The 27,519-nt window shown below is 43.3% G+C and overlaps 10 protein-coding genes across 12 annotated transcripts; 6 read left to right on the top strand and 4 right to left on the bottom strand.

The window, feature by feature from the left end:
• Positions 1-568: 568 nt before the first annotated feature.
• Positions 569-1,153, bottom strand: LOC147191656 (histone H2B-like). The gene has a single exon (XM_086135840.1). The coding sequence runs from the start codon at positions 1,146-1,148 to the stop codon at positions 774-776; it is 375 nt and encodes a 124-aa protein (XP_085991966.1). The 5' UTR covers positions 1,149-1,153; the 3' UTR covers positions 569-773.
• Positions 1,154-1,579: 426 nt separating this feature from the next.
• On the top strand, positions 1,580-2,007 carry LOC147191655 (histone H2A-like). Its single transcript, XM_086135835.1, has one exon. It carries the CDS (start codon positions 1,603-1,605, stop codon positions 1,987-1,989), a length of 387 nt encoding a protein of 128 aa, XP_085991961.1. The 5' UTR covers positions 1,580-1,602; the 3' UTR covers positions 1,990-2,007.
• A 714-nt stretch (positions 2,008-2,721) lies between these two features.
• LOC147191654 (histone H4) lies at positions 2,722-3,467 on the top strand. Its single transcript, XM_086135844.1, has one exon. It carries the CDS (start codon positions 2,723-2,725, stop codon positions 3,032-3,034), a length of 312 nt encoding a protein of 103 aa, XP_085991970.1. The 5' UTR covers position 2,722; the 3' UTR covers positions 3,035-3,467.
• A 1,214-nt stretch (positions 3,468-4,681) lies between these two features.
• Positions 4,682-5,796, top strand: LOC147191653 (histone H1-like). Its single transcript, XM_086135830.1, has one exon. It carries the CDS (start codon positions 4,698-4,700, stop codon positions 5,304-5,306), a length of 609 nt encoding a protein of 202 aa, XP_085991956.1. The 5' UTR covers positions 4,682-4,697; the 3' UTR covers positions 5,307-5,796.
• Positions 5,797-6,204: 408 nt separating this feature from the next.
• Positions 6,205-6,659, top strand: LOC147191652 (histone H3). The gene has a single exon (XM_086135832.1). It carries the CDS (start codon positions 6,214-6,216, stop codon positions 6,622-6,624), a length of 411 nt encoding a protein of 136 aa, XP_085991958.1. The 5' UTR covers positions 6,205-6,213; the 3' UTR covers positions 6,625-6,659.
• Positions 6,660-6,926: 267 nt separating this feature from the next.
• On the bottom strand, positions 6,927-11,721 carry LOC147191651 (uncharacterized). Its single transcript, XM_086135822.1, has 2 exons — positions 11,235-11,721; positions 6,927-10,167 (listed from the first exon to the last, which is right to left on the bottom strand). Exons 1-2 carry the CDS (start codon positions 11,356-11,358, stop codon positions 8,618-8,620), a joined length of 1,674 nt encoding a protein of 557 aa, XP_085991948.1. The 5' UTR covers positions 11,359-11,721; the 3' UTR covers positions 6,927-8,617.
• A 344-nt stretch (positions 11,722-12,065) lies between these two features.
• LOC147191650 (histone H4) lies at positions 12,066-12,433 on the bottom strand. Its single transcript, XM_086135165.1, has one exon. The coding sequence runs from the start codon at positions 12,431-12,433 to the stop codon at positions 12,122-12,124; it is 312 nt and encodes a 103-aa protein (XP_085991291.1). The 3' UTR covers positions 12,066-12,121.
• Positions 12,434-13,268: 835 nt separating this feature from the next.
• On the bottom strand, positions 13,269-13,939 carry LOC147191649 (histone H2A). The gene has a single exon (XM_086135834.1). The coding sequence runs from the start codon at positions 13,914-13,916 to the stop codon at positions 13,530-13,532; it is 387 nt and encodes a 128-aa protein (XP_085991960.1). The 5' UTR covers positions 13,917-13,939; the 3' UTR covers positions 13,269-13,529.
• Positions 13,940-14,522: 583 nt separating this feature from the next.
• On the top strand, positions 14,523-19,539 carry sdad1 (SDA1 domain containing 1). 3 transcript variants are annotated; one of them, XM_086135814.1, is made up of 22 exons: positions 14,523-14,707; positions 14,811-14,915; positions 15,011-15,088; positions 15,413-15,523; positions 15,608-15,679; positions 15,767-15,867; positions 16,099-16,156; positions 16,258-16,330; positions 16,585-16,685; positions 16,778-16,847; positions 16,912-17,015; positions 17,095-17,152; positions 17,513-17,571; positions 17,645-17,721; positions 17,795-17,892; positions 17,963-18,039; positions 18,246-18,369; positions 18,446-18,537; positions 18,613-18,797; positions 18,950-19,034; positions 19,105-19,266; positions 19,370-19,539. In XM_086135814.1, exons 1-22 carry the CDS (start codon positions 14,618-14,620, stop codon positions 19,415-19,417), a joined length of 2,028 nt encoding a protein of 675 aa, XP_085991940.1. In that variant the 5' UTR covers positions 14,523-14,617; the 3' UTR covers positions 19,418-19,539. The 3 variants fall into 3 exon arrangements, with proteins under 3 accessions (XP_085991940.1, XP_085991938.1, XP_085991939.1); XM_086135812.1 differs by having other exon boundaries at positions 14,990-15,088; XM_086135813.1 differs by having other exon boundaries at positions 14,990-15,088; positions 16,258-16,333; positions 16,588-16,685.
• Positions 19,540-19,778: 239 nt separating this feature from the next.
• On the top strand, positions 19,779-27,096 carry klhl8 (kelch-like family member 8). The gene is made up of 12 exons (XM_086135489.1): positions 19,779-19,862; positions 21,906-22,117; positions 22,320-22,381; positions 22,477-22,642; positions 23,574-23,894; positions 23,964-24,150; positions 24,224-24,367; positions 24,659-24,770; positions 24,931-25,099; positions 25,178-25,337; positions 25,502-25,703; positions 25,787-27,096. The coding sequence occupies exons 2-12, from the start codon at positions 21,917-21,919 to the stop codon at positions 25,908-25,910; spliced, it is 1,848 nt and encodes a 615-aa protein (XP_085991615.1). The 5' UTR covers positions 19,779-19,862; positions 21,906-21,916; the 3' UTR covers positions 25,911-27,096.
• Positions 27,097-27,519: the final 423 nt, after the last annotated feature.

Here is a 27,519-nt window from a genome sequence, read left to right as displayed (position 1 = left end):
GTTGGCGTAAGGGAGCTCCGTCATTCGTTCAACCCGTGCGCTATTCACGCCAAAATGGTCACCATCAGGCCGAAAGACATCCAACTGGCCCGTCGTATCCGTGGAGAGGGCTGAAGCTTTGACACAAGGGCTCTTTTTAGAGCCACCACATTTGCAACCAAATGAGATATTTCTGTATTCCTAAAAGCTGCTGTACGCGCATATCTCACTTAGCGCTTATATTAATACATTTATAAGCACCTTTCAAGACACCCACGGAAAGAATAAAGCAATCAGTTCATTTATAAGGGTCACTATCGAATTGGCTGGAAAAAGATTTCCAGGACTTCAATTATCAGAACATATTTTGGTCTTCTGCCTTGCACGGTGAAACATTGTATCATCGTGCACCGTGCACAATAGTTACAACTACTTTTCTAAGGGCAGAGGCTGGAGTTTCAGCATAATTTCATGGCATATTGGGTTTCACGTGTGTGGTTTTGAAAATACTTGCGAAACTGTACCAGTCTGGAAATAAACATTTCTAATCTTCCAATGTTCTAATCGTGTGATTAACTCAGACAATGGATTATAAGGATAAAGTTTGTTCTTTAATCAGTTAATAACGGGCTAGGCCATAATTGCTTTCGGATCAGAAATGTCTTGTAGCAAATACCAACTCGTTCCGCCAGCCACAAGCGTCGATCTTCACAAGAGTAGCATAAAGGAAAGCGTGCCCTTAAGAGAAGTGGGGTGGCTCTTAAAAGAGCCGTTGTGTTGATGTCCTAGTTAATTTACTTAGAGCTGGTATATTTGGTGACAGCTTTGGTACCCTCAGACACGGCATGCTTGGCCAGTTCGCCAGGCAGCAAGAGGCGTACGGCGGTCTGGATCTCCCTGGACGAGATGGTCGAGCGCTTGTTGTAATGCGCCAGACGAGATGCTTCAGATGCAATGCGCTCAAAGATGTCGTTCACGAAGGAGTTCATGATGCTCATCGCCTTGGAAGATATCCCGGTATCGGGATGAACCTGCTTGAGTACCTTGTAGACGTAGATGGCATAGCTTTCCTTCCTCCCCTTCTTTCTCCTCCGTCCCGGCTTGCCGGCAGCCTTGGTGACGGCTTTCTTGGACCCCTTCTTAGGTGCGGATTTAGCTGGTTCAGGCATGTTGATTCGAGAGTGAGGGTGCACAGCAGGAACGGGTGTTATTATAGACCACGTCTTGCAAATCACGCTGTGCAAACGCTACTCTCTGATTGGCTGGAATCTGGATCGCTCACCGGGAAGTTTTATAGGTCAGTTAAAATACCGGTTTCTGATCACGTGGGCAGATCCTTTGTTGATATGTGAAGCATTACCAAACTACGTTTTATGATGATGAAATGTTACCTTTTTTCAAAGACACTGTGACTTGTAAAAGGTTCTCTTGGTGAAAACGAGGGCTTTGTAAAAAAGCAAACTGCTCACAGTGCACCTACATCTCACTGATGATTGGATGACCAAATCTCCGCTTCAGCTAACCAATGACTGACCTGCAACGGCCTCCATATAAAGGCTACTCATGAGTCGGCAGGACCTTGTGTACTACACAAACACAGGACAGTTATATAACTTTTTCGTTATGTCTGGACGTGGGAAAACCGGTGGCAAAGCTAGAGCTAAAGCCAAGACTCGCTCATCCCGAGCTGGTCTTCAGTTTCCAGTCGGTCGTGTACATAGGCTTCTCCGTAAAGGAAATTATGGCGAGCGCATAGGTGCGGGCGCTCCTGTCTATCTGGCGGCCGTACTTGAGTATCTGACCGCCGAGATTCTGGAGTTGGCTGGGAATGCGGCTCGCGACAACAAGAAGACCAGGATCATCCCTCGTCATTTGCAACTGGCTGTTCGCAACGACGAGGAGCTCAACAAACTTTTGGGCGGAGTGACCATCGCCCAGGGTGGTGTGTTGCCCAACATCCAGGCCGTACTTCTGCCCAAGAAAACCGAGAAGCCAGCCAAGACTAAGTAAATGGAAGGGGTCTACTTCAACCACCTAAACGGCTCTTTTCAGAGCCACCTACCAATTTCATGAAGAGTACCATCCTGTGTGTATCTAAACGAAAAGTCTTGGCCGTTAAATACTAACAAAATAGGTTTTGATCAACCCCAAATTTAAATTTGCCCAAAATATATGCATTCACAGCGAAGTACAGGTAGAAATGAGTCAGTGACTTTACTTTAGTTCAGGAGGGTATTTCGAGAAATCGTAAATACTATGTGGCCCACTTATGATGAAACTGCTTGCCATCCCTGATGGCAGGCGTTGACGCTAAATACGGATTCGGTATCATAAGTAGAACGCGGTTGTGATAAATTAATTTTAAAATAGTCTTATTTCAACATTATCGCTTGTAAAAATGATAGATGGACAGCTTATGTTCGTAAAGCATTGGACACATTTGGTATCTCTAAGGTTCAACTAATTACTCGTGTTTCAAGTATGAAAGCGTCCTTTAATGTGAACAAGGAAAATTGCCAACGTATAAATTCTCATCACCCAAAGGAACACCTTCAGCACAAGTTGTTCCTGTCACGACAAATAAAGGTAAATATGTTTATACGGGGCATGGGAGAAGGACTGCCGAGTGACGTTTCTGGTGCACGATTAGGTCAGCTGTCCTCTCTCAGGTCCGCAGTGCTGTTTCATAATAAGGGTCTCCTCGCGAGGCTGCAGGTAGATTGAGTTTCGCTGACGTGACACAATGTCTGGCAGAGGCAAGGGAGGCAAAGGTTTGGGTAAAGGGGGTGCAAAGCGTCACCGTAAGGTTCTCCGTGACAACATCCAAGGCATCACTAAGCCAGCCATCCGCCGTCTGGCTCGCCGTGGTGGGGTTAAGCGCATCTCCGGGCTCATCTACGAGGAGACACGCGGAGTTCTCAAGGTCTTCCTTGAAAACGTCATCCGGGACGCCGTAACCTACACGGAACATGCTAAGAGGAAGACGGTGACCGCTATGGATGTCGTGTATGCTCTCAAGAGACAGGGACGCACTCTCTACGGCTTCGGCGGTTGAGCTCTCCATCCGGCGCCGAGGCAACACAAAGGTCCTTTTAAGGGCCACATACTAACCCGAAAGAGCTCAAAGTTCCATGCAAATACTTTTTACGAAGGTGGAAAATGATAATGATTTTTATCTTATTACTCTGCCAATGAAAATACACCCCGAATCTCGTATATACCTACACGCAGCCAGCAACGAATTAAATTTAAATTAAAGCAAATTAAATCCCCAACATGTGAACACAATGTATCTCTTCTTTGTAAACTGAATTTTTTGTTAGGTCATTACATGAAACACCAAACGGCCAAATTCAACAGGAGGATCGGCTCTCTGGATGGAGCTCCGTTGCAATTAATTTTACAAAATTAACCCATCCGTCATTCTAATTCAGTTATGGTATTCAAATCTCCATATAAAATTAATAGTGTAATAGCAGTATATAAAATTATAACTATCTCCTCTGTAATCTAATAAAAATCTACCAAGAATAAAGTCTCTTATTCTATGTATTTCCACATCACAAAGCATGAAGCAATGCTTTTTATGCCAAATAAAAACTGGAGAAAGATGAAAGGGAATGAGCAAGTGATACCATTAAACAATTAAGATTCAAAATATTCATTTAGAAAAGCGAACTAATGAATCACGGCGGGTAAAAAGATTGACAATGAATTGACCACCTGGGACATATTCATTTATTTAAAGTCATTTTTCATATATCATTACATTTGCCATTTTAATGTATTAAACCAGTGTGTTTGAACCACTGTGGGGTATTGTTACATTAACAGAATTGGACCAATAATTTTGACCAAATTCCCTCTCCCTCTGTACAATAATGATATATGATAATAGAATGGAATTAAATGTCGCAAATTCATCAAGGGAAAGCAAAACGGTATTTTATTCACAAAATGCATGATAATGGAGACGCCTGGGTTAACATATAGTCATGGCATTATCACATCACAAATCAATAATTTACAAAACATATCTACATATATGCACAAGTGCATGATGGCTTCATTGCGCCAGATTTATTTTACAATTTAGAAACGTGCATGTTTTTTCTTCTCGTTAGCATTTAAATATATGAATGAGTAAAGCAGAATAATCTTCAATTATTTTTTTCCCATACAAAATGATATTTAAGCACGAACTGTAAGCAGTACCTGAGAAACTTCAGTGTGTTTGCTGCCACCAAAAAACCCCTTTCTTTCTCTAAAATAATCATAAACTTATTTCTGTTTTCCCTTTGGATTTCTGGACAAGCATGCCTTGTCATCTGTAAAATATTTTTTAGTGCCCTGTGAGCAATTTTCAAGCTTTTAGCGGTTTATCGAGTGAGGAAAGACCTCCAACCATCGTTCACGCCAGTGAAGCGGTGCCGTTTGGAGGCTCTCCAAAAAAACTAAAGCAAGTCAGAGAGCTGGAAACCATTTCGATGTGGAGAAATATGTGATTTCTATCACTTCGAATCAATCTGACTGTTTCGAATAATATCCAGGGTGATTTTTCACCGTTCAAGGTGTGAATAGAAAACACAAGTCGACGCGCTTTGACCGCGTTGGTTCCCATAGCTTGACTCTCTACGGTTCTCATGTGGTACTTAAATAGTGTCTCTCGCGGTAGCCGAACATAAACATTTTTTGTTGGACAGCAGGCAGCTAATACGATGGCGGAAGTCGCTCCAGCTCCAGCAGCCCCGGCGAAAAGCAACGCTAAGAAGAAGGCAGCGCCCAAGCCCAAGTCGTCCGGCCTTAGCACCAGCGAGCTCATCCTCCAGGCCGTCGCGGCGTCGAAGGAGCGCAATGGCGTCTCCCTGGCCGCGCTCAAGAAGTATGTGGCTAGCAAAGGCTACGATGTAGAGAAGAACAAAGCTCGCCTCAAAACCGCCATCAAGAGCATGGTGGCGAAGGGAGCAATAGTTCAGACCAAGGGCACCGGTGCTTCCGGCTCTTTCAAGATGAACAAGAAGACCGAAACGAAGGCAGTCAAGGCGCCCGCAAAGGTTAAGAAATCCCCGGCCAAGGCTAAGAAAGCTGCCGTCAAGAAGGCCGCACCGAGCAAAAAGCCCAAAACGACTCCAGCGAAAACCGCCGCCAAGAAGGTCACCAAGAAGGCTGCGTCGCCCAAGAAAACGAAGACACCCGCCAAGAGCACCAAGAAGGCTGCGACGCCCAAAAAAGCTCCTGCGGCTAAGAAAACTGCCGCCGCGAAGAAGGCCCCCTCCAAAAAGGCCGCCAAGCCCAAAACCGTCAAGAAGGCTGCATCGAAGAAGTAATTCAGCATACCTTTTAATACAAAAGGCTCTTTTAAGAGCCACCACACCTTTAAAGAGCCTTCCATTTATCAATACTCCCTATAGTTCAATGATAACTGCAGGGTTGATTGTTTTGGCTCAAAACATTTTGGTGTCCTTTAATTTTGAAATACGCTAATTTCGTTCCACAGTAATCTGTTTTATTGTATATATCAGATTTCTGATAGTAGCGAGTTGGGACAAAACGTCCTACATAATGCATTACTGGATACTAAAAATCATCCAGCAAAATTAACATGAACTCTTAAGAAGTCATTGCTCGATTGAGTTGACGAATAAGTCATTTCTATCAGCCATTTTTGCTCCTGAGGGCTTTTGGGGTGTACATTTGATTGTCTGGTCTGCAGTCAGGAGGTCACATTTGTTTTTAATAAATGATGCAGATATATTTCTTTTTAAAGCAACGCCTTCAGGTGAATGTTTTTGTTGTTGTTTAATAAAGTTTATTTTGGTACAATTCTGTACTGATTCCGTTCCTTATAGAATGACTGATATATATTCGTTTTTTCAACAACACCTCTTTGAACATAATCAACCCCAAATAATATCTGGGTAATGCGTGTATAATAATTATTGCTTTCTCACTTCACACATTTCCAAAACGTTCAGTTAATGAAGATGAAACATTTCAAATCAACTCACAAATGAAGACGCCAAACGCATTTTCCTTCATTCTGTTTCGCTAGCCGTTGGTCAGTTGTACTGAGTGCCCATTGGTTCAATTTAAATTTGTGTCCTTCCAATGTTCAAGCAGATTTGGCGCGCGCTCTTCCAAACCGCACCAATCAGCGTTGCCTCGCCTGGATAAAACCTGGAGTTCGTGAACCTTTGGGCATTCACACTTGTTGCAAACTAGCGCTCGAGGACTATGGCAAGAACAAAGCAAACAGCTCGTAAATCCACCGGCGGTAAGGCACCGAGGAAGCAACTGGCTACCAAAGCTGCCCGCAAAAGCGCCCCGGCCACCGGCGGGGTGAAGAAACCTCACCGTTACAGGCCCGGTACTGTGGCGCTTCGCGAGATCCGTCGTTATCAGAAGTCCACCGAGCTGCTCATCCGCAAACTGCCCTTCCAACGATTGGTCCGGGAGATCGCTCAGGACTTCAAGACCGACTTGCGCTTCCAGAGCTCAGCCGTCATGGCGTTGCAGGAGGCTAGCGAGGCTTACCTCGTCGGTTTATTCGAGGACACCAATCTGTGCGCTATCCACGCCAAGAGGGTTACCATCATGCCCAAAGACATCCAGCTGGCTCGTCGCATCCGTGGCGAGAGGGCGTAAGCTTTCTTGATACAACCCCAACGGCTCTTTTAAGGGCCATCACACATACAACTAAAAGAGTCACATCCAGACTACATTACATGATTTGTCGTCCGACAGCCAATGCTTGTACGTGCAAAGAATCAAAATTAAAAACTTCGTGTTTAACAAGCAAGCTTCTAGTAGTGATGGGATTTCCGGCTCCTTTTAGAGAGCCGGCTCTTTCGGCTCCCAAATGGCTCCTCAGTTTTTTTGTTGCTTAAATTAATTTACTACCAAAAATAATGTAATATTATGCGTAAAATGAATTACTAATGCAAAAATTAGACCGTATATCAAATATTTATTATTTATATGGCTTTATGTATATTCTTCTGAACATACTCAACATGGAGTGCTACAAAAATAAAAACAAAGTACAAAGACCCATATCAAAACAAGGTCAACAAAAAGTTCCAATCTCTGAATGTGTATATTTATAAGCTTTTAACTATTTACAGTAAAACAACATAAGTAAGCTTTGAATACCACACAAAAAATTATAAGTTAAAATTTGTAAAACAAAAAAGCAGCACCCAGGTAAAAGTTTTAACTTGACTTTCGCGAAGATTGGCATGAAGAAAAACCAAGTGCCTCAGCTTTGAGGGGTTGATCCTGTTTATCCTCTCTGTTAATATTTGCCCTGTTTTGGAGAAGATTCTCTCTGAGGGGACAGATGTTGCGACAACACACAGCCAAACAAAATGGCTGAAAATCACTTGCAATCATTTTACCCAGTTCCTCGTCAATTGTGTTCTGTTTTGCTGGTTTATAGCCATTTGCATAAAGTGGCTCATAGAGCTCTGGGTTGTACATCTAGGCAGTTGTGACATTGCAGCAACAGTTGCAGACACACTAGCACCTTCATTAATAGCTAGTTCCCTTGCTTGTCTTTTCTCTTCAAATTGTACTGATGGGTGGACTTTTCTGATGTGCCTGTGCAGGTTATTTGTGGAGCCTGATCGATGGGATATTTTAACCTTGCACAGTCTACACGCTGCCTTTGAACTATCAATTAAATTGAAATGAGTCCAAATTTCACTGCGTTTCCTATCCATTTTCTCACCTTTCCGCTTTCCACCGTGTTGTTTTTTTCGCTAACTAACTCTCGTCTCCTCGTTTGTCTTGTTTGCGTGCTGCTCAGTGTGCTGCTGTGTGCCTCTTCTCTAACCCCTCCCCCTTCTCTAAAATGCAGCATGTGTGTGTGTGTGTGTGGGTGTGGGTGTGTAAAGCCCTTCCCTTCCTCTTCTACCACGGATCTTGACCAATCACGTGCGGCTTCAACCGAAAGGGGGGAAAAAACAGGAGAAAAAAAAAGTCTGCTCCTATTCGGACCGGCTCCCATCGTTCACTTCAAAGAGCCGGCTCGTTCGCGAACGACACATCACTAGCTTCTAGGAAGGCATTGCTTGAGATTCTGCTCAACATTCTCGAGAACTGCAAGCCATTCAGTATTGTCGAGAGAGGTTGTTAGGCACAAGTGCTGAGATGCCCAAGTATGGGAGTGTGGAGAGTCAGTTGTGCATTCAGCCCTTTATTTACATTTCAGTTATAAGGTGTTTAATTTATACATACAGTGCAAATAAACCATGTTATAGGGTTGGGGTTACACAATTTCAATTAATCCTTTAGTTCTTGGATTTGCACATGAAAACGGTGGGCAAGGCAGATGCATTCCTTGATAGGTTTTAACACAAGTGCTCATTCACAACACATGCCCATGGGAAACTTTTAAAAGGTACACACAATATAAGAAGGTAGATAAAATACAATAAGCTAGGTAGAATACAAAATTGTCACTTTTTTTCACCCTCTCAGTCAGACAGGTGACACTGGATGGCTTGAGCCCAAAGTTTGAGCTGCCCCATCAAACCCCTTAATTGGTGAAGCCTGCTCGGATGATGGTTGAAAAGTCTGACAGAACCACAAGTCCAGCTGCGATCAAATCAACAACCTGATAAATATCAGGACAGTTCTACGTATCACTTCTTTTATCACCAGCACACTTGTGTCTCTTAAAGTTACCCTTCTGATAGAATCTTTGACCACAGTCTGAGCAGGCATGGGGTTTTTCTCCAGTGTGTGTTCTCGTGTGACATATTAAAGTTCCCTTCTGAGAGAATCTCTGACCACAGACTGAGCAGGAAAAAGGTTTCTCGCCAGTGTGTGTTCTCGTGTGGCTTGTTAAGTTTCCCTTGAGAGAGAATCGTTGACCACAGACTGAGCAGGCAAATGGTTTTTCACCAGTGTGTGTTCTCATATGACTTTTAATGGATCCCTTTTTTGAGAATCTTTGACCACACACTGAGCATGGAAAAGGTTTCTCTCCACTGTGTGTTCTTTTGTGAGCAATCAAAACATGCCTACGGGAGAATCTTTGACTGCAAACTGAACAGGCAAACGGTTTCTCTCCAGTGTGCTTTCTCGAGTGTGTTGTCAGAGCTTGTTTACGAGAGAATGTTTGCCCACAAACTGAGCAGGCAAACGGTTTCTCGCCTGTGTGTGTCCTTGTATGGCTTTTTAGGTTTCGCTTATGAGAGAATTTTTGGCCACAAACTGAACAGGCAAAAGGTTTCTCACCAGTGTGTGTTCTTATGTGACATAATAAGGCTCCTCTCTGAGTGAACGTTTGACCACAAGCTGAGCAGGTTAAACATTTTTCACCAGTGTGGGTTCTTGTGTGCATATTTAATTGGTCCTTTTCAGGGAATCCTTGACCACAAACTGAGCAGACAAAGGGATTATCCACAGTGTGTGTTCTCATGTGTCTTCTCAAGCTCCCATTCACAGAGAATGTTTGACCACAAACTGCACAAGCAAAGGGTTTCTCTCCAGTGTGTGTTCTTTTGTGTACTGTCAAAACATGTCTGCGTGAGAATGTCTGACCACAAACTGAGCAGGCAAAAGGTTTCTCTCCAGTGTGTTTTCTTGAGTGTGTCGTTAGAGAGTGTTTACGAGAGAATGTTTGGCCACAAACTGGGCAGACAAAAGGTTTCTCACCAGTATGGCTCATCACATGACTTTTCAAATGGCACTCATAACCTACGTTTTTCACAAAGCGTTCGTCGTCGTCATCATCATCATCTTCATCACGAGAGTGTGACATTGCGTCGTCACTCTCCAATAGTGGAGCCAAGAGTTCGTCTTCTGGTGATCCTCCACAGTGGTCTCGATCACTCTCTGTTGTCGTGGGTTGACGTAAGATGCTGTTTGGTGGTTCCACAACTCTGCTTTCCTCACTTAGATCTTCATCACTGAGACCTTCATCTTCAGTCTTCCAAGGGACACCAGTCAATCGGACCTTGATGATATCCTCCTGCTCTTCCTCTTTAATGAGCAGGAACTCTTCTTCATCATCTTTAATTAGGGGGCGGTCTTTATCCTCCACTTCCTCTTTTATGTGCAGAAACTCTTCTTCCTCCTCCTCTTTGATTTTGAGGGGCTCTTTATCCTCCACTTCCTCTTTAATGTGAAGGGATTTCGATTGAATGTCTGATGAAAATGGATTAAGATCGCCGCTGATGTCTGCAAGACACAATAAGACAAATGCACATGCACCATAAACCCGATTTATCACATGAAATGTACAATAATAAAGAGCACAAAACATGAATATAAATAATGCCATTTTTGATTAATCATTTGATATCATTGATAATAGTGAAGAGGTAAGATCTAAATAAGTTTGACTTTGTCCTATTCCTTTGCAATACATGTTTTCATTTGGGATATTTGTGTAGATTGGTGTTTTGATTTTGGTTCTTATTTTAAGACTGCATATTCAAACTAAAGTCAAAAAGTTTTCAGTCAAAAAAGGATTGTCCTATTCCTTTGCAATACATGTTTTCATTTGGGATATTTGTGTAGATTGGTGTTTTGATTTTGGTTCTTATTTTAAGACTGCATATTCAAACTAAAGTCAAAAAGTTTTCAGTCAAAAAAGGATCAAAAAAATTAATTACAGTAATGTAATTTTGGGAACATTCATTGTGCAGATCTCAAGAATCAAAATCCAAACTGAGGCATTTGTTGTAAAAATATAAATAACATTACTCGAATTGCAAAAAAAATAAATAAATAATCAGTAGACTTCATTTATATACTTTTACAGTCCCCCGGCTGACATATGTAGCTGTGCATGTAGTATTATGGTGAATAACTGTCTCTCCAGACACTTATTAGTTTGTCTGCTATTTTGCCTTTAAATTGTAACTGCTTCAACGGGATTTCACTCAGACTTCGATAAAAAGTGTACTCGCTCATCCAAACACTTAATTCCGGTGCTTCAGAATTGCCTTTTACATATCTTACCCCCAAGCTAAACAAGCACGGAACAGTTAAATATCGTCATCTCAGATTTTCAAAACATGCCATGTAAACTGAGTGAAACTATGGTATCTTGTCCATAACCTTTTCAGATATTCTGAAATGCGGGCTACACCCCCCGAATCCAAAATACGATCAGACACATTGTATACATTATAGTGTCATGTGATATTAAATATAACGTCACACAGTGCCTGTAAGTAAACACAGGAGTGGTTTTGAAACTTGGAGTATATGTCCTAAACAAGAGTGAGACGTGAACAAACCTGCGGTGTGTAACCCTACTCGAGGCTTCTTGAAAGTTCCATCCAGCCATTGACGTTGTCGCTCGCTCTCCCGTTTTGTTCCACAAAAATCCTCCTCGTCCTCTTCCGTCCTACTTTGCCACATTTTCACACCAAACTCAGAACTATTTTACGACCATTCGATCTCCGCTTTGCGATGCGTTGCTCACAAACGCTTCGATTTGTTAGCAGCTCGTAAAGTAAGCTAAGCTACGGTAGCCAAAGCTAAAACGGGCCGTGACGCTTCAACGTGCACTATGACGAGATGAAATGGGCACGACGATTTAGCGGATGAAATATTATTCCACCGAATTAGTGACGGGCGTCATGTTTTGCTGCTCCAGAGACATTCAATACTAATTCAGGACCAATTTAGTCAAGCGCCCGTGTTAGCTTCGTCAAAGATTTGCATGGAGAAGCAGATCATTGTGACGTCAGAAGACGACCTCTTTGGTACATACCGCCACCTACTGTACATGAGTGTGCAGTCCTTTAAAAAAAGTATCCGAGGCTTGGTAAAGCACTTTGAACAAAACTGTATATCGTGTGTGGTACTAAAGTGCACCCCATTTAACATTATGATCGATTTAGATTTTGGAGATTTGACTCTTAATCTGTAATGTAGCGTCTACGATTAATATTACTATATACTGCATATTAAATGTATGGCCCTTCAATTACGTTTTAAGGTTCAGATGTCAGTATTGAAAAATATGCCAGTAGCACCAACAATTCATTCAATACATCGCAAACATCATCACATCAACTAACTCACCGCACAGATTACCTGGGAACATGTACTCTTACGGAATGCAGTGTTTGGCCCTTAAAAGGACCTTTGGGTTGTGTTAATTTAGAGGGGTGACGAGTTAACCGCCGAAGCCATAAAGAGTACGTCCCTGCCTCTTCAGGGCGTACACTACATCCATGGCGGTAACGGTCTTCCTCTTGGCGTGCTCAGTGTAGGTGACTGCGTCACGAATAACGTTCTCCAGGAACACTTTAAGTACACCCCGTGTTTCTTCGTAAATAAGACCGGAAATGCGTTTCACTCCGCCGCGGCGAGCCAAACGCCGAATTGCGGGTTTGGTGATGCCTTGGATGTTGTCCCGAAGGACTTTGCGGTGGCGTTTAGCGCCTCCTTTGCCCAGACCTTTGCCTCCCTTACCTCGACCAGACATAGTGATTTGGTTAAAGATATTCGTGGAATAAGATGGCGCGTTCCAGTCGACAGTTATAAAACCAGCCCTGCGGACCTGAGAGAGGACAGCTGAACCAATTCAGCGCGTGGGACGTCACTCGGCAGCCCTTCCCCCACACCTTGACAAAACACTATTTTACCTCTGTTATTATCAACAGAAACCGTAAAAATCCCTAATTGGGCGTTCCACTTTACCTGGTGTGAATTTTAAATAAAACCCAGTTTTTCATGGTGCTTATTGGGTGGATTTTATACGTTGAGTTTCCCTGTTCACACGAAACGAAGCGTTTCAAAACGTAAACATGGATCGACTTATTAGATGAACAGCTCATCTTAAAAGTGAAAACTGTTTTGTGGCGCATTTTCTGACAGCATACAACACCAAACGTTTTGACTATGCCTTTCAAGTATGTTTGGTGAAGTATGTAGCAGACGTGTGCACATTTTCAGCATGGTGTCTCTGATCCACTGGTGAAATGACACTGATTCTCTCCTCTTTCATCTATAACTGCTTCAAACTAAGTGTATGCAGGAAAAGTGGTTAAGATTGCATAACTGACCGTGTCTTACGTGTTGTATTATTTTCTGTTAGCTGTTCTGTAAAGCGCCTTGTTACAGCTGAAGCTGTTGTGAAAGCGCTATATAAATATGTATTGTATCTATAAAATGACGTATGTATACTTTTACTGGGCCTGAAATATGTAATTTGGCAAGATGTGGCACCAGTCTTCAGTTTTATTCCTGATAGATGCAATGTGTCGTTTTATAATTAGTTAACCACTACAATTTGTATTTCGTTCAATGGTGGAAATGTGGACAGTACGATTTAGAGTTTAATTAGCTCTTTACAACAATACAAGAGTTGCTGGCATCGACGACTGCGTGATGTACTTCCAAATGTCCAGGAATACTGATTGCTTTGCAACCGCCAGGTCTTTGTGAGTAGCTACAATGTATACTGCACTAACTAAATAAAATTATTTTCCCTTCGGCTAGAATATGGAATTGTACTCTTGATGACACGGGTGAATGGCTCTTAAAAGAGCCGTTTGGGGGTTGTAGTTCATGTCTTCGCTTTACTTGGCCTTGGCGGCTTTCTCAGTCTTCTTGGGCAGAAGGACTGCTTGAATATTTGGCAACACGCCACCCTGGGCGATGGTCACTCCGCCAAGAAGCTTGTTGAGCTCCTCGTCGTTGCGGACGGCCAGCTGCAGATGACGAGGGATGATCCTGGTCTTCTTGTTGTCTCGGGCAGCGTTGCCGGCCAACTCCAAGATTTCAGCGGTCAAGTACTCGAGTACAGCCGCCAAATAGACAGGAGCACCGGCGCCAACACGTTGGGCATAGTTACCTCTCCGAAGTAGTCTGTGGACGCGACCAACAGGGAACTGAAGTCCAGCACGAGAGGAACGTGTCTTGGCCTTGGCTCTTGCCTTGCCGCCGGTTTTTCCTCGCCCAGACATATTCGGAATAACAAGATGCGCCGTGTACGTCTTAAAAATGGATTAACGTCTTCAGTTGGGAGCAGTCACCTTTATACACACTCCTGCTGCTCATTGATTGGCTAGTTGAAGCGGAAAATCTGCGGTCCAATCAGAAAAGACCTTTGTTTCACCGCCCTGTTGCTCATTGATTGGCTAGTTGAAGCGGAAAATCTGCGGTCCAATCAGAAAAGAACTTTGTTTCACCGCCCTGCCGCCATCTCCCATCTTTGCATCAGTTCAAGTGAAATGAATCAAACCATACAACTACTCTCTTCAGTATTACCCCGTATTTCACCATGATATGAATGTTGAACAATTTCTATCTGGCTTCTATCAAATACTTTTTATCATTATTACAACAACCCACAAGTACAGCAGTAGAATGTCAAAAATCACCTGGAGGAATGATGGCCCTATAATAATAATCACCGAAATACAAATATCATGATTAGATCTTGTGGGTTTCATTCTATTGATATCCCTCATTATATCAGTATGAACACAGTTTTCTTTATGTTGTAAACAACTTTCATGCCTACGTTGCAGACTCTAGCGGATGTGTCGTCACTCTCATGCAAATGACAACACAGTAATGGCGGCGTGCGCAGTCGTCACGCTTTCCTTGTGAAAACCATTTTGAGCAGCCGTATTTGCGTGATTGTAAGTAGTAAATCTTCACCATGTCGGGGCGACACAACAACAAGTTGCCGAACAATTTGCCGCAACTGCAGAATCTAATCAAGCGGGACCCCCAGTCTTATGTAACAGAGGTGAGTGTTTACACGCTTTCAATGCTAAAAAGCTAGCATGCGTTTTTGTTTTGGTGAATGTCCAATTTGTTAACAAGAACGGCTGTCAATGTGGCTTCGGTAGTTTTTGCAGCAGTACAGACACTACCAGTCCAATGTGCAGATCTTTAAACTGCAGCCCGACAAACCCAACAAGGAGTTGGCGGAACTTGTCATGTTCCTTGCTCAGGTAACGTCATACGTAAATCGATCCTCTTTGTCTTGTGAATTGTCATTAAAATGGTTGTTGACTCGTCAAATCAGGTGGCCCACTGTTATCCGCAGCATTTGTCTACTTTTCCTCAAGAGCTGACTGAGTTGTTACTGAGTCACCACACAGTCGTGGAGGCAGACTTAAGAATGGTGAGAAACCCGTCTCTGATTAATTTAACACACAGAGCAGCAACACGGTCAGTGCATACTACACTACTCAGAGGCATTTCTGCTCTGTGGGAACAAAAAAATTATTAAAATGGGAAAACATGGTACTGTACTGTATGACACTGAAGGAGCTACCTCTTCATGCATGCCTGTATACGGTTAAAAAAACATGAACATCAATATCTTGAAAAGTTACAATGTGGCATGAACAATGAACCACGTTATAGCGGGGGTACACTGTCGCTATACAGTATTCTATTACTGCAGTGTAAAAGTAAAGTAACTATTCTTTGGCGTTACGTTCAGACCTTCTGCAAGGCTTTGATTCTCTTGCGAAACAAGGACCTGATCGACCCCACCGGCCTGCTCGAGCTTTTCTTTGAGCTGCTGCGATGTCACGACAAGCTGCTACGGAAGGTTTGCAAAGAAAAAAAAAGACAGGTAGAAAAAGTCAGCCGCACAAAAGACAATTCATTTGAAATGTGCCTTTTGTCTTTACAGACGTTATACACACACATTGTGGCTGACATCAAAAACATCAACGCCAAGCACAAAAACAACAAGGTGAACTCGGTAAGGGACTTGCTTAAACCATTTAACACATTTTCTTTCTTGTAAATCAATGCGGTTATTATATTCTCATTTTCTTTTGTGTCATAGTCACTGCAGAACTTCATGTACACTATGCTAAGAGACCGCAATCCCATCGCAGCCAAGATATCCTTAGATGTGATGGTGGAGCTGTACAAGAGGAACATTTGGTACAGTTTTTTTTTTCTTGAATTAGTTGACTACAGTTGTACTTTGAGATATGAATGACCCAACAATTTTAATTTGGCTGGGACAGATTAATAGCATTTGAATTTATTTCAAGAGGGAAAGATAAATTGACATATGAGCGTTTTGATTGACAAGCTTGGTTATAGAGCTAATTAAACTCCCAATTTCAAGGCACCATTATATTGTGATCATTCAAACGGATGTGCCTGCAGGAACGACACCAAAACGGTCAATGTCATCACCACAGCGTGCTTCTCCAATGTGACAAAGGTGTGCTTTTCCAACTTTGATTTTTATTTCTTATTCACTCGTGGAATATGAATGAAGATGTATTGTAAATCAACGCCTCGTGTTTCTATGTTGCCGGGCAGATCATGGTGGCCGGACTCAAGTTTTTCTTGGGGGCAGATGAAGAGAACGAGGGCAGCGACTCAGACTCAGAGGAAAGTACTGACGATTGTATTGATCTAGATATTTCATTTGAATCATTTCAGTGAGTATTTATGCTTACAAATGGCGTGGGGAAAAAGTGCACAGACTTCAAACCAAAATTCAATGATACATTGAATAAATGTGTTAGGTCAGGACAGATTCGAACAAATTAATGTGCAAATATTTGCAGCATCCCTGAATTGATTGTGCGTGTGTGTGTGAGACGTTGCATGAGTGTTTCATCTTTTTTCTCATCATCTTCCAGGCAGAGGGACCAACAGTGCGCGACCTGAAGGTAAGATTCAACACTGGGAAGAAAACTTCCAAAAACAAGAAGAAGCTGGAAAAAGCAATGAAAGTCCTCAAGGTAATCCCCATTTGAGCTTCAACTCGAATTTCTTGTTATGCTTGCCCTATAGCTTTTTTTTTTTTTTTTTTGCTTGGCGCTCTTGCATGCAGAAACACAAGAAGAAGAACAAAGCCGAGGTGTTCAACTTTTCCGCCCTTCACCTCATTCACGATCCCCAAGGTAGGCTCCCTCGTCAACGTTCTGCGTCCGGCTTGTCATCACTAACAGGAAACATTTTGGTTAGACTTTTCGGAGAAGCTCCTGAAGCAGCTGGAAAACTCCAAAGAGCGCTTCGAGGTCAAGATCATGATGATGGAGCTCATTTCTAGACTGGTCGGCATCCACGAGGTACGACATTCGGACACAGACCTTCACGAAAAATCACCAAATTAAATTAAAAACTCACAGGTCTTTATTTTGTTTTCAGCTCTTCCTCTTCAATTATTATCCATTCATCCAGAGATTCCTTCAGCCACATCAAAGAGGTCAAACGCATTTTTTTTGGCATGTACTGTAAGTATTTTTTAATTTGCCTTGAAGGCATCACCTAAGCCATGCTCCTAAAAGGCACGAATCCAAAATGCGGATACAACAGTAGGTACAATACCTACACTTTATAAAAGTGTTTTCTTTCTTTACATTTTCTTTTATGTCTTAAATATAAGACAGTGTTAGTTTGCTGCATTTAAAATATGTCACAACCATGACGATTAGAAATGGATCAGATTGATGGGTCTTTGGGCCAACCAAATAATCTGTCTCGCTGCATGACATAATATGGCTTGTCAAATTAGCATAAACAAATAATCACTTCTAATGACAATGTTTGTTTATACGTCTCGTAGAGGTGACAAAGATCCTCCTGTGCGCCGCACAGTCTTCCCACCAACTCGTCCCGCCTGAGGTACAATTCTGAACTCAATTGTTGGAAAGTGTCTACCCGTCATGCTAATAACATAACCCGCTAACACACGCAGATCATCGAGTCGGTCATCCGCACGATTGCCAACAACTTTGTTACCGATCGAAACTCTGGCGAGGTCATGACTGTGGGGTGAGCGGCCGACAATGTTTTACTATTTGGGTTAAAAAGCAAAATACTTTAATAGCTGATCGTGTCATTTCAGGATCAACGCCATTAAAGAGGTGGTTGCCCGTTGTCCACTCAGCATCAACGAAGACCTGCTGCAGGACCTGGCCCAGTACAAGACCCACAAAGACAAGAGTGAGACTTTTTACCGTTATCATTGTTGGTGTCCCAGACATTGACAGCGTTTCCGTTTTTGTTTTCCCAGATGTGATGATGTCCTCCAGAGGCCTCATCCAGCTTTTTAGGAATCTCAACCCGCAAATGCTGCACAAGAAGGACAGGGTGAGCACAACATGAGTGGGTATTACATTAAGTGGAAGAAAACAAAATTGCCTCTGTCAAGAGGCTTGCAGGCAGATACCACTGTAAAAATCATCAAAAGTGAAACCACAGGTCATTTATTATTATATTTCTTTATATATATATTTCGTTTTAACTCACTTGCTAAAAACTGTCTTCGCCCAATGAATGCAAGCATTTGTGTACAGGGAAGGCCCACAGAGGCGTTGTCGGAGGCCAGGGTGAGGGACTACGGCGAGCTGGGAGCTAAAGATTACATTCCTGGAGCGGAGGTGCTGGAGGTGGAGGAGGAAGTCAAAGAGGGTGAAGAAGGTGAGCGGACCACGAGTCCGTAATCGGTCAGCTACCATAGATTGATCAGGCGAATAAATGACATCTGCCAAAACAGACGGCTGGGAGAGCGCCAGTGTGAGCGACGAGGACGAGGATGGGGAGTGGGTGGACGTCCACCACTCGTCCGATGAAGACGCGACAGAAGTGGTAGGTTTAAGAGCAGTCTTTAAAAAGAATGTAAAACGATGTTAGTTTAACACTTTGTCGTATTGTACGAATAAGGCGGAGAAGCTGAAGAGTTTACCAGCTGAAGAACGGGAGGCCAAGGCGGCGGCGGTAAGCGTGAGCCGTCTCCTCACGCAGGACGACTTCAAGAAGATCAGACTGGCCCAGATGGCTAAGGAGGTCAACGGCGCACCAGGGAAGAAGAGGAAAGCAGCGGACGACGATGACGAAGGCCGCAGCAGGTGAGACATTTTTGAACCATGCTTGAGTTGACTAAAATTGCTCTGTTGGACCAAATTATGAATACAATTTAAATGTTAGTCTAAAGACTATAATGAAAACTAAACTTCTTGTCAAAATTAACACTGGCTAACTGTTTCATTTGATTTTCCAGAGGGGAGCTGCTGACCCTGAGGGATATTGAGAGGCTCCATAAGAAACCAAAAGCTGACAAGGAGACCCGTCTGGCAACAGCAATGGTTTGAAAAGCACGTTTATTCCTAATTCTTCACACAACGCTTGACCGTATGTTTTGCGTTTGACCTGTAGGCGGGCCGAACGGACCGTAAGGACTTTGTGAAGAAAAAGACCAAGTTAAATCCTCACGCTAGCACCAGCAACAAAGAGAAGAGACGCACAAAGAATTTCATGATGATGAGACACAGCCAGAACGTCCGAACCAAAGGCAAACGTTCCTTCAGAGAGAAGCAGGTGAGTGGACCATGTTGGCCACTTTTGCAATAGCGTGTTCTGTATATTCCTCCATGTACGTATAAATATGTTTTGTTTTGTTTTATTTTGTTTTTTAATGCAGATTGCTCTCCGGGATGCACTCCTAAAAAGGAGGAAGCAGCACAAGTAGTGAATGTTAAGACGGTCACCTCGGGGCTGCATCAAATCATGGCTATGATTTATAAAAATGCTATTATTATTGTATCACTTCCAACATTGCTTTGAAATAAATCATATTTGGTAGTGAAATTACTTTCATGTCCATTGTTTTTATTGTGAGTGCGTGTGTGTGCGCGACCACATTTTTAGGTGTATTTATGATCGAGATAAAATTACAAAGCCTGGTGGAACAACAACAGTGAGTGTTTCTAAGGCACTAAAATGTATTTACACAGTGAAATAAATATACAAACAATGGGTGCTTTTAGATCAAAAGCACAAATTGTCGAAAGTGTGGTGACACGGAAAGTCCTCTATGACGAGTGGGAAAACCACAATACCCAAGATACACTAGGTGAAATCACAACAATTCGCCTGAGAAAAAGCCGGCATTTCAACTCTTCCTACCATACGAGGCAAGCCAAATCGACTTGTTTTGAATGGCATATGCCATCATTTCCTGATCATTTCTGTTCTTTATGTCGAGTTAGTCATTACATTTAGGCTTTTTTTCCTCTTGCGCTGAGACAAGCTTAGCTCTTGTGTCGATGCTAGCTAAATAGCTAACGGTTCCTGTTGCAAACAAGATGGATTACTGACTGCCATTCTTTGTATTTATATACATTTGTATATTTTTAATTTGATGGGATTGCGTGTGTGCTGGCCACGTTCAAATATGCGGCAATTTAACCGACAGTTTCGGGGGTAAAGACGTCTCGTTGAGTGTTTACTTGCGCTGTGCCTACTCAAAGATGTAGATGGCCTACCACACATTAAAGTCTTACTTTCATGCATCGAGAGATTTGGTATTTTTAAATCGTCGAGCAAGTTTATAAGATGATAGCGTCCTAGCGTGTTCGCTTTATTAAATAAGATTTACGTTTGTAGGTGTTTACATGTTGCCAGTATGGCGTCATTACAAATAAAAATGCTTTATAACGTATTTACCTTATAATGTTTGTCGATCTTGACAAAATATGAATGATATGTTCATATTTGTATCAAGTCAATTCCAGAGAAATTCGTCACAGACATTTGTGATGTGTTTCTGCAAGGTAATCATGCTGGTTTCAATTAATCCGTTTGAGAAGTTAGGACACACGTTCTACAAAGGTTTTACACTTATTGGATAAATTGAGACTGGTTCGGAAAGTTGGTGGTGATCCCCTCCGGAAGTACTGTACTTCAGAATCAGTAAAAATGACAATACAAAATGCAATTCTGTAGCAGCACTGTATTTTCTGGAGGCGAATGATCTGAACCTGTTTGGGTCATTTCAAATTCACACGCCAAACTTGAGGCCAACTGCCAATGTGTAACACATGTTGTAAAAAAGTTAACGCATAGCAACACTGTGCATGCTTTGCTCCGTTTTCATATTTCTGCTTGCAAACGTTCAGGGGGAGTGGTGACAAGCTGCTACCCTAAGGATAGTGGTGGGTAGATTAGCCAAAAATTGTGCTCATCAAAGAATATTTTTATTTTGGTGAATATGATTTACGTAAAAGTAAAAAGCATAATGTAGTTCAATATAACGAAGTAAAAATAGTGTGTGTTCTGAACGAAAATAATCACGTAAAATAAATTAAATTTGTCGGATTACTCTTAGAATTGCAATTTAACGATGCCCTTGACTTCAAATATACATTTGATTATTGAAAGAAAGGTGGTTCTATTTGTGCAAGATTTTGAGGTTGAGTTCTGCTGCTGTTAAATTATTCACCAGCAGCTTTCTTTCCTCCCCCAGTAATGAATAATACAACACAAACTGAAGCTGTTTTCATCTTTAAACCCCAACTGATTTCTGCTTTATTTTACGCTCGGTCTGTCCAAAGTGAAGTGAAACCAAGCCGTGATTCTTTTGTTGAAATATCAAACTAAACCTGAGCAGAGTGACGATGAGGCTGTTGTGGTACTTGAGTCTCATCAGCTCAGACGAGAAGACAGTGCATCATTTGTCTATAAGGTGTTTAGTCGACTGGGCTGATTTGTACCTTCTATCCTCACTAGTAGGATTTTTATTTTCCATCTCGCGCTGGATTTTGTGTTCTGTGTGGAAAAACTGTCTTTTAAAATAGACTTTTATTTGCAACTTTTGCTTGCAGTCAGTGTTGGGTGATTAAAAGGGAAGCGGAATTAAGAGGGGTAGGAGTGAGGGGTGGGGGGTCGGACTGACCAAACTTGCTCAGCTGGCAGAGAAGATCCCCAATCTAATATTCTGCTTTTGTTGACACTTGTGGTTGGATATTTGCTCTAAAATAACGTCGCCGTTGCTCACAACACAATGCCTGGAACTCTGCGCTGTCGGAATTCAGCAATATTTGAGTATTTTGGTGTTATTTTTTTCTCAAATGCAATCTAGGGAAGTGAACTGTATAGTAATGACCCCCCCACCCCCAAAAAGTAAGTTTGGGTAGGGTAGTGCTGTCTGTATCTGAACTCGTGTCCTCTATGTCAAGGTAAGGTCGCCATGGCACCAGGGGATGTGGTGCCGCATGTCAAGCAGCCCAAGTCCAAGGAGAAGCCCTCCGCTGCCGCCACCCCCATCAAGTTACCCAAAATCGAGTCAGACGGCTCTTTCGTCTTCGAGGCCCAGGAGGCCTGGAAGGACTTCCACAAGTCACTGAGACGTTTCTACGAAGTGGGAGAGTTCTGCGACGTCACGCTTAAGGTCAGATGTCTTACAAGCGTGTGTCGTTCTGAAACAACAATGCATAAAAAAATTCAAATATTAAATCGAACCATTTCCAATCATTTAAATGAGCGTGACATCTACAAACTTCCTTCTGAAATGTTTTCCACGTTGTGTGTGGACGCTACATTGCCAGACGATGGTGGTGATGTCTCTTCTAATCAGGATGTTTTGCATGTAGGTCGGGAGCAGGCTCATACTTTGTCACAAGCTTGTGTTGGCTGCTGTTATCCCCTACTTCAGGTGTGCACACTTGTTCGCAAACAAATTTACAGACGTGTATTAAAAATAATTTTAAAAAAAAGACATGCTAGTTCATCATTCTGTTATTCCCTCAGGACCATGTTTCTGACGGATATGACAGAGGCCAAGCAGAAACTGGTCGAAATCAAGGACTTTGATGGCGATACCATCCAGGAACTGGTGTACTTCGCCTACTCCTCCAAGCTCACGCTCACAGTAGACAATGTCCACCCTCTTCTTTATGCTGCCTGCATCCTTCAGGTAGGTTAACACAGATGTGCAGTCGAGTCTCGTGTCTTCCAACTTTAATATTTTACCTGAGGAAACTCTCACATGCTTGTTAAGATGAACACAAAGCTGATATACGAACAGGAAGCCATGCCTTATTCAGTTTTGTGAATGGCAACAGGAGGTGACGCAGGTCCATTTTATCTTCTGCCAGTTTGTGGAACAACCTTGTCACTCTACCGGCATTGATAGTTGAACAAAGACACATTATTTGTAGTGCCTAAATAATATTTGTACCAGTTAGATGGAATTGGCAATCTTTCCAACGCACACCAGATCTTTTCAAGGCACGGTAATGGGGAATCGTTGCAATAGAGATGAAAGTCCTCCGGATTTTCATGAAAATTCCTCTGGAAAATTGCCTAAAATTCATCCGGATATTAGTTGACAACATTGAACGAACACGCGTTTGAGGTCGTCGTTTTGCTCTCACGAGGGTAGCCATGTTGAGGTGTAGCGACGGCACTCGAGCGAAGCGCGCCTCATCAGTTGATAGGCCGCTGCTCTCTGCTGTGACTGTGTCAGCGCGTACACGTACGCACGCCTTTTGGCTTCGACCAATCGGCGCCGACGCAACGGACATCACAGTTCAAAGAAGCTTTGAACTTCAACATCTTAGCCAGTCTAGCCGACACGACGCTCGAAGCAAGACGGACACGCTGTACTGGTAATCTGTGAGCTTTCTTTGCCCAAATATCTCTATTTTTTATTATAACTGTCTTGTCCACGGCGTCTTTTGTCGTTCCACTGGGGTTTAGCAAATGTTGATTATAAAGAGACAAAAGTGTCTTTCGAGGCACCAAGTTATCTCGCATTTGTATTTTCCGGAATTTTCAGGAAAGTCCACTTTTCATCTCCAAATAAAAGCGTCAAGTGTCTTAACGAAACTGACGGAATGTCGCAGGTGGAGCTGGTGGCGCAGGCTTGCTGCGAGTACATGACGACCCACTTCCACCCGACCAACTGCTTGGCGGTGCGCACTTTTGCCGAGACCCACAACCGCGTGGACCTGATGAACATGGCCGACCGCTACGCCTTCGAGCACTTCAGCGAGGTGATGGAGAGCGACGACTTTACGAGCCTGTCGCCGCAGCACATGTGCACGCTGCTGGCCTCCAGCGAGCTCAACGTCCACTCAGAGACGCAGGTCTACAAGGCGGCCATGAAGTGGCTCAAAGCCAACCCGCAGCACCACCATGACTGGCTGGACCACATCATCTCTCAGGTTTGCGTCATTTTATGGCTCGCTGTTGTTGTTTACACACACTCCTGCCTAAATGTGTTTGGTCTCCAGCTGCGCCTCCCGCTGCTCCCTGTGGACTTCCTGACCAGCACAGTGGCCAAGGATGAGATGATCAAAGGCAACCTGAGCTGCCGCGACCTGATGGACGAGGCCCGGAACTACCACCTGCACATCAGCAACAAGGAGGTGCCTGACTTTGAGTACTCGGACCGCACCGTGCCCCGAAAATACACCGCAGGTGCTTGCTACACTCTTGTGTGTCCTTTTGCGTTTTGGAGCAGTTGTCAGAGTAATGCCAGTATTTGCTTTAGGGGTTTTGTTCTGTGTGGGCGGACGTGGCGGTTCTGGTGGCCCGTTTCGCAGCATCGAGTGCTACTCCATTAGTAAGAACAGCTGGTTCCAGGGCCCTGAGATGAACAGCAGACGGCGTCATGTTGGAGTCATTTCTGTAGCAGGTAAAAGTGAAAGCTCGACAGAAATGTAACATTTACCGGGGTCAAACTGCTGCCATTGTACAACTTTTCTAAACCGTACAAACAACGTATTCGGAAAAAAAATTGTTTACAATACACACGTAACAAGATGCTAGCAATGCCGGAATGTTAACGCTGTTCCTAGCAGGAGTAAGAACAAACCAGGAACAACGTGCAACCTTTTGAATGTATGTTCCATATAATCCGTCTGTAAAACATCTCGTCTTAATTGCTTCCCCCCGCCCACTTTTTCACTTTGTGGTGTTTGTACAGGGAAGGTTTACGCCGTGGGTGGACACGATGGTAACGAGCACCTGGGCAGCATGGAGGTGTTTGACCCGCTCACCAACAAATGGATGATGAAAGCCCCCATGAACACTAAGAGGTACTTGCCTGCCATGTATTGTTTGTGTTCATGCTAAGTGCTACGTTTACTTGCCTTCTGGAAATGCGAGAGTGGTCACAGACTAAATCACCATCGCTATAGGATTTTTTTTCAAAATAGTTCAATTCGAATGTCCTGAGGTGCACCTGTTTTTGTACAGGAGAGGTATCGCCCTGGCCGCACTGGGCGGTCCCATTTACGCCATCGGTGGTCTGGACGACAACTCGTGCTTCAGCGACGTGGAGCGCTATGACATCGAGAGCAACCGCTGGAGCAACGTGGCCAACATGAACATGCCCAGAGGAGGCGTTGGCTCCGTGGCATTGGGCGTAAGATGCTAAATACGCGCGCGCCCGCGCTCGGTCCCATCCCCCCCTCTTCACCGCTTTGTGTCCTTCCGCCGGCAGACTTTCGTGTACGCGGTGGGCGGCAACGATGGCAGGGCGTCGCTGTCGAGCGTGGAGCGCTTCGACCCGCACCTCAACAAGTGGATCGAGGTCTGCGAGATGGGCCAGCGGCGTGCCGGGAATGGGGTCAGCAATCTTAACGGATGCCTCTACGTTGTGGGTAAGTAGCGACTGACACTTTCATCCACTTGGGGACTGCCAATGGAAATGAGAATTTAAGCCATCTTTGTTGACTTTGGGCAAGAAGTGGGGTACACCCCAAACTGGTTGCCAGCCAATCACGGGACACCTTCATATGACATCCAAATTGCACGTGTGATCTAGGTGGTTTTGACGACAACTCGCCTCTGTGCTCTGTGGAACGTTTCGACCCGCGAATGAACCGCTGGGAGTTCGTCTCTGAGATGACCACCCCGCGCGGCGGCGTGGGCGTCGCCACGGTGATGAGCCACGTGTTCGCGGTGGGCGGCCACAACGGCAACATCTACTTGAACACGGTGGAGGCCTTCGAGCCGCGTATGAACAGGTGAGAGGCACACATGGTTAGGATTTCATCTTTTTTTTTTCCTTGGATGAAGTATCGATGCGTAACGCCCCAACCCCTTCCAGGTGGGAGCTGTTGGGCTCCGTGTCGCACTGCCGAGCCGGAGCGGGCGTGGCCGTTTGCTCAGCGCACGTGAGCCAGATCCGAGATATCGACCACGGATCGAACAACGTCGTCAACTGCATGTGACGGCGGGCTGTAAGCGCACACCATCTCTCCTGGTGCTCTTTCTTGTCATCGTCCTTCCATGTCATCCATTTTGTTCATTCTATGACCATGTATGTCACACGAGCTCGTTTCATCCAAGGAATTGACCGTCGACTAAGTAACGACGCCTCACGCTGGCGGCGTGGCATTATAATTTTGGGTCATGAGCTAACAGCAGAACAGCATTATTTCATAGAGACCAGTGCATTACTTAACATCAAGCAGACCCAGGTGCACTTTTCTTTTTCAGTTTGTTTTATTTGTTCTGTTTTTAAAGTAAATTAACTTCTTTTGAGGACGACTGCATAGCTTTACCCAGAGTCCAGAACTTTTGAACCGCTGTGATTTGGCCAGTCTGTGAACAGGGGTATGACCGAGGGAAACGTTAATCCTCAAAATATCGAAAGAGGACGTTTATGAAAAGCTCCAAAAACATTTCACAGATTAACGAGCACAATATTTGATCATGATCATTTGTTTGCGTCATCGTTTTTCAGAAGCATAATATTTATGTTTATTTTTCTTTTATTTACACACTATTTTTGGTGGGAAAACTAGCTAGAAAGAACATAAAAGTTGACCAGGTTCAAATAACATTTTCACGCGGTTCAAATTCGCTAATCTTGTGTCTGACGAGGTTGACATGCTTTGTGTCAGTGAATTCCAAGAGATTTTCAACCGCATCAATCATCATGCTTGAACAATCATGGCTGATAAGTTTTTGAATTAAAACTGGTTGCTGTGTTGCACAGATGCATTCAAAGGTGTCTGGGACTGCTTTTTGTGCGGTTTGGGATGTTGATAGCAGACTGTCAGAAGCTAAATCACACACAATGTTCCGAGTCCCTATGAAAAAAGATACATATATTTTTTAATATATTATGGACACTTTTGTAATATACAAACATCGCTGTATCAAAGCTGTTATGAGTGTTACAATCTTTAGTTGGGCTACAACTTTCTCAGCGAAATAAAATTGGATCTTTCACATTTTCCTATGTGGCATTTCAGGCTACAAATATTGAGTTCCTTGTTTTCATATTTGGTCAAACGGCGCAGTGAAAAGACACTGGTTCAAAAGGTTGAGCCTGAATATATCCATTTGTTCACTTGTGTTGTTTTCCACAGTGCTTTTCTTGTAACTGTTTCAATAAATTTGGGAAAATTACTGAGTTCTGTTGTCTGTAATTAGTTGTCCTAGAATGTGGATAAAAAAAGATTTTAAATATTTTTTGTTAGAGGGGGAAACAAACTTGAAATAAGCGTCACCCCAAACAAAAAAGTCATAAAACGCAAGAAACAGGTATTTTTATGAAATTTCAAGATTTTTGTTTGTTTAATGTGAATATATTTATAGATGTGTGCCCACCGATTGACTGCCGACGAGTCCAGTCCAGTCAGCTGGGATAGGCTCGACTTCACACGTATTTTCAGTTCTCGTCTGTAGAACAAAAATACATTGTTGTTGGTTTCTTTCAAATGCAGCAGTGCTTTGCTGTTGAAGACGTGGTGGAATAAAGTTAAAAAGTGACCGTTTATTGAAGTAAAGACATGCGCTTGTTATAAAGTGCTGGACTTTGTGAAGTGGAAC

Source organism: Hippocampus guttulatus, chromosome 17, assembly GCF_054856545.1.
Source record: "Hippocampus guttulatus isolate MCC_2025c chromosome 17, RoL_Hgut_1.0, whole genome shotgun sequence".
NCBI lineage: Eukaryota > Metazoa > Chordata > Actinopteri > Syngnathiformes > Syngnathidae > Hippocampus > Hippocampus guttulatus.
The sequence above is the reverse complement of the archived record's forward strand: the minus strand, read 5'-3'. Positions and strand labels throughout refer to the sequence as shown.